Source organism: Lonchura striata, chromosome 6, assembly GCF_046129695.1.
Source record: "Lonchura striata isolate bLonStr1 chromosome 6, bLonStr1.mat, whole genome shotgun sequence".
Lineage (NCBI taxonomy): Eukaryota > Metazoa > Chordata > Aves > Passeriformes > Estrildidae > Lonchura > Lonchura striata.
The window spans coordinates 43709232-43720904 of NC_134608.1; the positions used below are offsets into that span (position 1 = coordinate 43709232).

The window sequence follows — 11673 nt, forward strand, 5'->3', positions numbered from 1 at the left end:
CCAAATTCTTACAATTCACCCTGTTTAATTATTTTGGAGGGAAAGAAGAAACAGCTGCAAAACACCACCAGTTGAGACTGCTTCAGAAAATTTCCTACTCATCCCAGTTCTTGTTCTTTCCATTATGCTTAATCAATGTAATTTTGATAGAGGAAATTATTAACTCCAAGAACTGTTCCTTGGGTCAGTCCATCTTGTATAACATTCCACCTTGAATGACTAGCACAAGACAACCTGGCAGAGAGATGACACATCCTGGGTAAAGTACAACCCAAAATTCTATATTCCAACTGATTGTTAACTGTTTTCCTGCAACTCAGAGTAACAGATGTCATAAACTGCCATATTTCATGGACATAATTCACCGGTGTAAAACATAAAAAACAATAGGTTAAGTGAAAATCCATTAAAATATATACAGAATCATGTATCAATAGTCTGGCACACACATGGAACAAATAGAGCAATTATTTCTCCCCAGGAATACAAGCAAGGGCATTTTTCTGAATGCTGAGCAGAAATTTAGCTATCTAAACTAGTTTTTGAGGCAATATGCTAAACAGTCTGAAGTTATAATACCCTGCTGAGAAATGTAGGATTCCTACCAGTATTTTAGCCAATATGCCATCATCACTTGATTCCATGGTAACCACTGCCTTGTCCGTTTCAATTTCACATATTGGATCTCCAACATTCACTGTGTCACCTGCAAAATATAACAGAACTTAAGAACACTCACCCTACACTTCCTTTCAGATTTGTTTAACCATGGATGACAGATATTCACCACATAACACAATTATTTTGCATTCCTTAATATATATTATAGCTAGTTAATCCCGCATCGTTACTTATCATTTTGGACCTTTTCTTTCCAAATAAAATCACCAAGATTCAAGAACCACAAACGGCTGTGGCAGAATACCGACACATTCCCAGTACTGATGTTTTCAGCAGGCTTTCCAAGAGGAACTACGCACACAATGAAATTAATTTCCAGAACCCCATACTCAGTAGCATTGCCATGAATAAAATACTGAGCCTTCCATATTCACTGCTAGCCACCAGTCAGAGCAAACTATCTAAAACAGCTTAGGATAATGCATCATAGTTCTGCAACTGGCATCTACACTACAAAAGAAATTAAAATAAAAACCTCAGGAATTTTAATGTCTTTGGGAAAGCACAGCTGCAAGTGTGCTTAATCTCCTATATAGTTCAAAAAGGTCTTTGGCTTTTCAAGCATTCATTCATATTTACCTTGTGAAATAAAAATATGCACAAGTGCTAGAAATTGCTTTTGCTACATTACACAAATCCAAGATTAATTCTGAAGCATACTCTTCCTCAGCTTTTGAAGAATATCTGTACCTGCTAGCAGATGATAAAAATACTATGTGTCTGGATTATTTCAAAAAATCAATACTGACTAGATGTCCAACGTTAAAATTGACATTACATTAAAAACTGTTACATAGCTGAATGTTTTGGCTTCCAACAAAATACAGCTTTTTTTCCTTATAGAGACAACATATACAAGCCTAAAATACGCCTACAGTTTTGTATGAAGTAAAATTCTAATATTTCCCCATTACCAGAAATGCTGCAACAGCATTATCTGTCTAAGCAGTTAGCTTGACTACTGATATCACTCTATTGTGCTTAAGGAGCAGAAATAAAACCTAGTGCAGGTTACCGCCTACATTTAGCTAGGAGACAGCACAATAAAAAATATCATCTCCTGTTTCAGGACTGCATGAATTAGAAAGGGAAAATGAGGCGTTGTACCTCATTTGTGTTGAATAAAAACATCAAAAGCTCAGTTACCTACACAGTTTTATAAGCCATAAACGTTCCTATTACAGAAATTGGCAGAGAAATACACTTCATCTTTTTAATATAATAATCTAACAGCCACATTCCACTTTGCAATAACTAGAGCATGAACAGTTTATAAGAGGAAGTCAAAACTCTAGGCTGTATACGAGTGTTTTAATTTCAATGGATCATTAATTGAAGTAGACCATATATTAGATCATTAGGCAAGTACTTCTCAGCTGTTAAGAAATCAAATTGTTGGGCAAATTCTGTAATTTACAGAGCTAAGAATGGCAAGCAGAAAGGAATTTAACTCTGTATCTTAATCTGCCATTAGACTGTAAGTGTTCTGCACCATAAAAAAGAAATGTCAGTGCTCAGAGACCAACAGCAGTGCCTCCAGCAAGGTAGGCCAGCCAAGCAAATACCTTCATCCATGTGTTTGTCACATGTCACATCTCAACTTGGGTACCTGAAGCTGTTCATGGAAAACTAACTTCACATTGTACAGGGAAGGCAACAGGAAAAGTCCTCATAGAACTGGATAAACCACTTTTCCACTACTTTTTTTTTGTTTTCCTTTTATTGCTGCAGCCATAAAGTTACCACAAATTTGAAATGCAATTGAATAAATGTAGTGAAATAATTCACTTCATTGCAGCATTCAAGTTCTGTGCGTGTTTCAGTACCCAAGTGGAATAGAAAGGACCACAGTTACTTTCATTAGAGATTACAATATTTGTGATAGGTCCTAATCAGTGCTCAGTTTGATGTCAATTACAAATCAGCTTTCCCAATAATTAGGATTGGAAAAACACTTTTGCAAAGCATATTTTTGCAACAGAAGATGCCTGAAACCAGAGCTCTCTGAATTATATATATAATGCCCTTGAAAAATTTTGGGTGGGGTTCAGGTTTTTTGTTTCTTTGTTTGTTTTTGATTTGGTTTTAATCATTAAATGCCCATAGCTAAGCTGAATGGTTAGGATCTCTACTGAACCAGAGTTTCCTTCCAGGAGACCCAACTGGCATCCAACAGCCTCAGTGCTATGTTCAGCTGCTGACAAACAAATATCCAAACCTACAAGATACAAACTGCATTTTTTAATGTTGCAAATAAAATCAGAGTTGACTGAACACAGACACTGAGGTCCCTGGAGCTGATGTCTCAAAAGATAGCAGAGTTACACTGCGTGTGGATGCTGCCAGCACTGTTGCATCTTCTGTTTTCTGCCCACATTAACAAGAGTATTTTGGTCTCCTGGGCTGTCAGTCTACCAGCTTTCATCAACACTAAATTCATACATAATAAATACAAATTTTTAGAAACATAGTTTTATCTTTGTGAGAATGACTTCATTACCCACAGGAATCAACATGAAACTGCATTAACAATGAGAAGGAAGAGTAAAGCTATCAATTAAATTCAGCACTTTCCCTTCTGTAGTAGTGAAATTATCTGTCCATCCTGTGAAACCATAAAATGAAAACATTTGATACTTACACAAAGAACAGAAAGACTATCAACATAGTATTATACTGACACCTTCTGGTTATACAGCGGGAAAAACATTTTAAATGCAAGTAGCTTGCTTCTGTTAACTGCTTAAAAATATTTATTTTCTTGGACATCAGACTGTCAAACAGTCATATTCAGCAATGACACTGCCTTTGCATGGCAAACACTCTAGAGAATTAAGTAGTTAAGAGCATCCGTTACATAGAGGTGTGTAAACATTAAATCACTTCACTATTTTCTTCAAAATTTATCTTAATATTGTCTTTATGTTTATTGTCCAGACTCTTAGAGGAAACAAAAGTATTGGTAGGAGCTAATTATGGTCATAGATGTGGCCAATAAGACAAAATACTATATTTGGTCTTGGTCTTCTTTCTAAATAGAAAACAGAGCAATAAAAATACTAAAATAGTTTCTTTCAAAGTCTAATATTCAATAAATAATTGATTTTAATTTAATTAAAATAGGTGTGAAGCTTTTTTTTTCTTTTGTATCAGGGTGGAAGGCTAGTGGAAAGACTGAGAAAAACCACTGTATAGCTTTTACATTCTACACTTTTTTTTACATTCTACACTTTCTTATGAGGAAAGTAGAGTCATTCGTTTTGGGAGTAAACTGGAATCTACTTCAATTCCTACCATGCTTTCTTTTTTTCTCTTGCAATTTTGAATGCTATATTGTGAAACAGGCTACTGTTGATATTTAATGTTTTACAAGTATTGACAACTAAAAAATATAAAAAGGACTTTGGATCATTCTTTCCTCTCTGCATCATCTTGGACTGGATTAACTGAAGCTTCAAGTTTCAAGAACACTGGCACAATTATTTTAATTGACATAAACTTCTGAATTGTTGCCAGTAAATTCTGCAGAAATTCTTACTAAAACTTTCATGAGCAAAAAAGCCAAGTCCACTACTGGAGCAAGAAGCTGTCTTCCAGCCACCTCTGAAAATGGCTTTAAAATGTAGGAAAGCAAAGCTTTCCAGTAACACAATAATGGAAGTGTATCAGCACTTAAAAGGATAAGCTAAGCGAAAGGAAAAGGCTTATCTAGGCACAATAGTCAAAACATGTTTAGCTATCCAAATTGTGTCTGTCAAAGATACCAAGCTTTAAGGTATTTTCTTTTCTCGAAATGTATTCCTCTCTTCAGGAAATCTAAAAATGCCTGTGAACAAGGTATATTCCTACTGCTATATAAAAGCCTGCAATGCATCCTATCCCAATGAACAATAGCTATCTGGAATCCAAAACTACAGTCAAAATTCAGGTTTAATATTAAATTGAAGAAGGGACAGGGTAGGAGTAAACAGGACAAAGGTCTCCTGACAGAACAGGAACTACTGACTCTTCTACAGATCATATTTCATTTACATACAACCTATGTGAAGACAAACTTGACTTTTGTCTAGATTTTTTTATCCAGCTGTTCCAAAATATTTTAACAGAAACACATAGTTGTCAGAGCACAGAGTTCAGGCTTTTTTTGAATGAGTAGGTCAGTTTTCAGTATGGGTTCTTTTAGGGAAAAATTTCCCCATTTGGTATTAGGGTTATGAAAGTAATTTAAATTTCTCTCAGTTTTAACTGTAGACTATAATTAAGATATTAGAAAGATATTTAAAAAATACCATATATTTCATGGTATTCCATAACAAAGCAGAATAATGAAAGAGACTCTCCCGAAAGTCAATGGCTCTCAGATTTCCAAAGCTAATGAGCAGCATGACAACACTGGGAATTAAAAACAGCACACACACGCACACTCTAGAAGAGCCTAATGGAAATTTTTCAAAAATATGATCAATGCAACTTTTTGGAAGACAACAACAAAAAAAAAAATACACGTAAAGAATGAACAACTTCAAACCAGGTATAGTTTATGATGACAGCATCCATACACCAAACATTTTGCTTCAAAATACTGATCTATACTATAGATCACTATACCGATCTATAACCAGAAAGACTTATCTTATTTTTATAGAATAGATTTACATAGCTGAAGAATTATGGAAAATTTGACCACAGAAAATGCTATTTTACCTTCCTTTTTCAACCATTTCACAATGTTTCCTTCTTCCATTGTTGGAGAAAGTGCAGGCATGAGAACTTTAATACCAGGTGTACCTGCAAAACAAGCAAGGGGTTATCTCAAATGAGTACTTTTTCAGTGTAATTTTTTTCTCAGTTAATTGCTTAACACAAAAGAAACCAAAAGTGCATGAATCTGAAAGATAATTGAACAAAAGATTCACTATAATGTTCCTTTTTTTAAAAATTTACATACAAGCATGCCCACCAAAGAGCTCAAAGAAAAAAAAGGCATATTACAAGAGAAATGGAAATTCACAAACTCTGAATTCCTAAACCTGAAGTTTTGTTGATCATTTCATAATACATCCTCCTTCTCCTGTCAACCTTCTCCTCCTTGATTCAGGCTGTGGAATTTTTTCAGATTAAAGCGTATTTTTTGAATTAATAAAGCCTTTGTGATCCTAGTATTGTGGATGCTGATGATCCACCTCTTTCACTGATAAAGTTTTTTAATGTTATTTATCCTTTTTACTAGAAAACTATATATACTTTGCAGAAATTGCTTGATTTCAAGTTCCAGTGATTTTATCTTGGCTCAGTAAACCCATATGCAGAAGCAGCACTGAGTAACAGCAACTGTGAGCCATGTTAATGGGATTCTCTGAGAGCAGAGTTCAGGATACAGCACAGAGCTTGGCTTCACGGCAAATTACACCTCTTGTCATCTGATCCTTTACACTGAAGAGATACTACCTTTCTGAACTTTTAAATATAGTTAAGAGGCCAAAAACAAAAGCATACTTCTAGATCAATTTTGTAAAAGCAGCTTTCCAGTACCTGACTTTTGAGGCTCTTTTTTGAACTATTAATCTGAATTCGTGTTCAGGCACAGAACAAAAATAGACACATAGAAGTACACTGTATACAATGGCAAGGCTTATTTCTGCTTCATATTCCCTTTTCTCCAATACCCAGCATTAAGGATCGTAATCATTCTATGGGAAACAACCCCACATTTCTCCCAGTTGCTGTATTGCTTGGAGTAGTCAGAAACAGCTAAAAAAAGAAACCTAGAAATGAATAATTTTTCCATTTTTACCTCATTATCTGCTTTTCAGCTCAAAATTCTTCTAACTTTCTTCCTTGACCCTTTTTATTTTTTTCCCAAAAGCTGTGCTAAGGAACATGGTGGACAGGAAGGTGATTCAGGAGAGCCAGAACAGCTTCACCAAGGGCAAATCCTGCCTGACCAACCTTGTGGCTTCATAGGATAGATGATTACACCAGTGAACAAAGAAGGGCTATGAACATCACCTTTCTGAACTTACAGCATCATTGTCTGTAAATTGATGAAATAAGGATTTGATGGTTGAGGAATGGGTTGAATCCAGAGGGTAATGATCATCATCTCAGTGCCCCCATAGACACTGGTGACATGTCCCCTAAAGGTACTGGCAGATGAAAAGCTGTGATGTGGCAGGTTGTGGCTCACAGCCCAGAAGACAAACATAGCCTTCTAAAATCAGTGTGGCCAGCAGGTCAAGGGCAGTGATTCTGCCTTTCTGTTCTGGTGAGATCCCAGGATCTGGAGGAATGTATCCAGCTCCTGAATCCTCAGCACAGGAAAGGCATGGATGTGTTGGAGGGGGGTCAAAGAACATGCACAAAAATGATGAGGGAGGGAGCTCATCTTATATGAAGAAACAAGAGAGTCAGAGTTGTTAAGCCTGGAGAAGAGAAGATTCCAGGGAGACCTTATTGCAGTCCTGCAATAGTTACTAAAGGGGGCTTTTAAGAGAGATGGGGACAGACTTCTTAATTGGGCCAACAGCAATGGAACATGGGGTACTGGTCTGAATTGAAAGAGGGAGGATTTAGACTGGCTTTAAGGAAGATTTTTACAATGACAGAGGTGAAACATAGAAACAGGCTGCCCAGAGTGGTGGTGAATGCTCCACCACTGGGAGATTGGATGGGGTTCTGAGCAACTTGGTCTATTTAAAGATGCTCCTGCTCATTGCAGGGGGGAAGGACTAGATGACCTTAAAGGTCCCTTCCAATCCAAACTGCTCAATAGTTTTTTAAAAATGTGACACGGAAACATTGTAGCAAACCTCTAATGACCTAAGCAGCCATCAATGATCCTGATATTTTAAAATGCACCAAGAGCAGAAAGTTACTTATTCCCTAAAGCTCCCAAGACAAACACAATCAGAATCATGCTACCAAAAACATTTGAGTTTTGTGGAAACGAGCTCAATTGCATGGTTGATGTTCCCAGAAGAACATGCATTTGCATGAGCAAATGCACATTCTTTTGTCTCAGTTTTTTCATGGTAGTTTTCAGTTTAATATTACTCATGACTGTCATGTTTAGAAATGTATCCAGACAATGTTCCTTGTAACACTCACAATTCCCATCTGAATTACCTCTATGCACTTTCTTTAAAATGTTTTTTGCAACTTCTCATCTAGGACTAATAAACAGAAAAATGAACTATGTTATGTACGTGAATGCTTATCTGTGTTCATTTCCAAAATAGTTTTGTAGTATTTGAGGTATGACTGACAAAGTATGAGTTTAAAACTGTCTTATACTATACATATTTATTAAAAAATATTTCTCTATAACAGAAAGTAGAAAACATTATACATTATATGATACATTATGGGATGCAAAGAAGTGTTCTCAGTTTCATTAGTCTAACTTGACAAGTCTGACTTTGACAATCAAAACATTATTTTCAAACAATATCCCACAAATATCTAGGATTATTGAGAACTAGTGGACAAACCTCATTTTTAAAAGTGCAAATAATCCACATATTTAATGAAGAAAAATTTTTTTAAACAGTGGCTCACATTTCTCTTCCATGAAGAGCTATTTGATCCATTTCCCAGAATATGCTTTGTACTTTGGCACAAATACAAAACTGAGCAAGAAATTTGTGCCACTTTAACATTTTCCCATCAATGTTATGAGTAACTACCCCAAAGCATACAATCCATTCTGATCCTTTCATCAAGTTAGAAAAAGAACTCCAGCAGCAAGTTGAAATGGAGGAATAAACAAAGCTAGATACAAAGTAGAAGACAGAACCTTTTAATGCTTATGTCCAGAGAGGCCCACGCTCAGAGAAGTTCAGAGAATTAAGAGCCTTGCTCAGCATGAGATACGCAAGAACACCAGCCACAACGGGAGTGTTTCAAAGCTGGTTTAGTTACTTTTTGAGTTAATGACCACACACATACAAAAACCAGGCTTCAAAGCAACCCCGCAAAGAAAAGCAGCCTTACAATGTAGAATTACCTTCACCAAATATTATTTGCCCTCATCAAATTAAAAAGGGGATACTAAGAGGAATCACTGCATTTACATGAGTTAGTTGCACAGTACAGGCAGCCCTTACAAGGACTTCCATTGGGAAGGTAATATTGTTGCTTTGCAATTGTGGGTCAGCAAAAAGTTCTGGCAATTTGCACAGAATCTCAACGACTGAGCTCATGGGCAAATCAGAATTTAGAACCATAAGCAAGCAAAACTTCTGAATTTTCAGTCACCACCAACTGATTTTTACTTCTATCAATAGCAACTGTGTTATTACACTTCAATTATGTAAATATAAAGGAGGAAGACTTAAAACGAACCCAAACAAACTTCCCATGAACAAGAGACTGCTATTTTAAAGACAGCTCTCTGTGTATTCGTTCTTGGTGACACGTTTTAACTGTCAAGTTGAGTCTGGCAACATTTCTGCTGCCTTCCTTCTCTGTCAAGGGATTCAATGCATGTTTAACCTGTCCCACTAGAAAGATATTTCGTAACTTCCTACACACACTCTGCAGTCTGTAGAGAACTGAAAAATGTACTGCAACTTAACACCAATGTGGACTGAAGAGAGAAAAACAAGAAGCGTAGGACTTCATTAGCTAAAGCTCTAACTGGACAATGTTACTATGAAACATTAAAAGCAAAGAAAAATTGACACAGCTCTAACATAAAGAGGCCATTCTATTCTATTCTCTTGTTTTCCTCTTTCTCTGTTACCAACAAAGTAGGAATTCCATTCTGAATTAATTGTTTTAATTATGCAAATCAACTTTTCCTCTACCAGCACCACAAACATGGACAGAAGCATAGAAAGAAACAAAAAATTCATGCGACATGATAAACCAGATCCACATGAACCAATACATCAAATAGTGGCTTTTTCAGAAACAGAAAAGCAGAGAAATATAAATAATGCTAAAATAAAATTTGCTTAAATTTACATTGTCAAACTAGGAACCAAGGATGAGTTTTATGTCCAAATGAGCTGTGTGTCTTGTCAAATGAAGACAGTTTTACTTCTCATCTTTTATTTTAGAGGCAACAATGAAGTTAAGAAAATAGTTTGGTGATACCATTAAGAAAACTGGTATCACCAAAATACTCACCACCTTGAAAAGCTGTAAGTACACTAGAAGGATTGAATGAGGAAAGCCTGAATGACTTAAAGGTGTGATCTATCCACCCTAACACTTTAAAGCTTACTGTAAGGAATTAAAAGATTTTAGTCATTTGCATGTCCAAATTTAGAAATTTAACTCCAGCTATACATTAAGCACTCTCAATATAAAAAACACAATAGATTGTCTGGGAGGACTGTAGACAAAAATTATTTAAGGACAAGATAATAAGACCAATTTAGGAGTAGTTCATTGTGCATTATACTATATTTGCATACTATTATATGTAGAAAGAAACAAGCTTTTTCTAATGAAATTTGGAAACAAATAACATTTATTTCAAGAAAGGGATAGACTTTCCTGTATCTCACACAGCAGGTTTTACAAAGGAAAAGATTTTCATACTGCAAAGCAACAGTGCTGGAAAGAAGGGAATGTCGAGGTCTAAACCACAATGATTAAATTGTCTCTGAACTACTACTGAGTTTTATTACACGAGGTTAATGAAAGCTCACTTTTTTGTAAGCACACTTAAACCTCAAAGAGTTCAGGTATTTCATGCTCAGCATCACACAAGGACCTCATGACAATGCACCTGATCATTTTTTAAATGTTTTTTACAAGTTGTAACTTACAGAGCAAGCAGGGAAAGATGACATTTCATTTCAGGATCCGTAACTCATCCCACACCTCTTAGAGACAGAGGAAAACATGGAAGGGCAAATGATCTGCCTGATAATCATGTAGCAACAAACTCTTGAAGAATACATCTTGAAAGGGTGTTGTCATAACCTCACACCTTGATTTCTATGTAGGAAAGGATGCTAGACACACAAGTAATAAATTTTATTTTTCCATTAAAAAATCAAATAGAATAACATGAAAGATATATCACACATAGCAAGTAGGTTCTGCAGTTATTGGAAACATTACCAGAAGAGTAAGATGACAGAAATGTGGTGGAATTACCACACAAGGACCAAAATAACCAAATAAAAAACTTTCAGTGCTTAGCTATATTTCCACTTAGAAAACACAGTCCTGTTTTCAGTGGTGCAAACTTTCTCCTTATCCACAATAAAATATTCTCATATTTGAAGGCTTAATGTATTTTCCACTGTAGATTTTGCTTTCTTCCTTTCTAGACCTTTAATAATTACCACGTCCCTCCGAGTTTCTCCTGCCAGCCCACACACATCCCGCTGTGCTTTCAGTACCTCCCGAGACCAAGCGAACGGAGGGAGGACGTACAGCAGGGTGAAGAAAAGGTGTTTTGGGTTTCCCCCCTCCTTCGCATTATCCTGCTCTGATTTTGATTGGCAATAAACTCAGTGAATATCCCCAGTTCGAGTCTGCTCTGCCCACGACAGTAATGGACCAGTGTCCTTATCTCAGCACGTGAACCTTGTGCTATATTTTCTCTCCCCTGCCCGTGTGCGGAGGGGAGCTCTGGAGGAGCTGCGCAGAGCCCCTGACAGACACGCAGCCGGGGTCAGCCCACCGCAGCCACCCGCTCTCAGCCTTCTCCCCGCTGCACGTCCTCGCAGACGCACCTAGAGCAGGGCACCGGCCTCACCGCCACTCACCCAGCAGCTCCGGGGTGCCGTGCAGGTGCCTCCATCCTGCGCGGGCGGGCAGGGAGAGCCCCGCGCCCAGCGCCGAGCGCCCGGCCCGCAGCAGCCGCAGCAGCCGCTCCCCGCCGCCGCTCAGCCACAGGGACGCCGCCATCTTCCCCCGCCCCGACCGCGCGGGGCTGCCCCGCTGACCGCCTGAGCAGAAACAACCGGGCACGCCCCCGGAGCCCCCCGCGCCCCGCCCGCGGCACCGGCCGTGGGATCGGCCGCCTCG

The 11673-nt window shown here is 37.6% G+C and overlaps 1 protein-coding gene across 1 annotated transcript in view; it reads right to left on the minus strand.

The window, feature by feature from the left end:
- PDHX (pyruvate dehydrogenase complex component X) overlaps positions 1-11567 on the minus strand; it is a 32957-nt gene extending 21390 nt beyond the window's left edge. Inside the window, exons 1-3 of the mRNA XM_021555099.2 lie at positions 11412-11567; positions 5386-5469; positions 606-706 (exon numbers count right to left, since the gene is read on the minus strand). Of these exons, the coding sequence (XP_021410774.2) occupies positions 606-706; positions 5386-5469; positions 11412-11553 (327 nt within the window). The 5' untranslated portion in view covers positions 11554-11567. The remainder of the gene's footprint in view (positions 1-605; positions 707-5385; positions 5470-11411) is intronic.
- Positions 11568-11673: the final 106 nt, after the last annotated feature.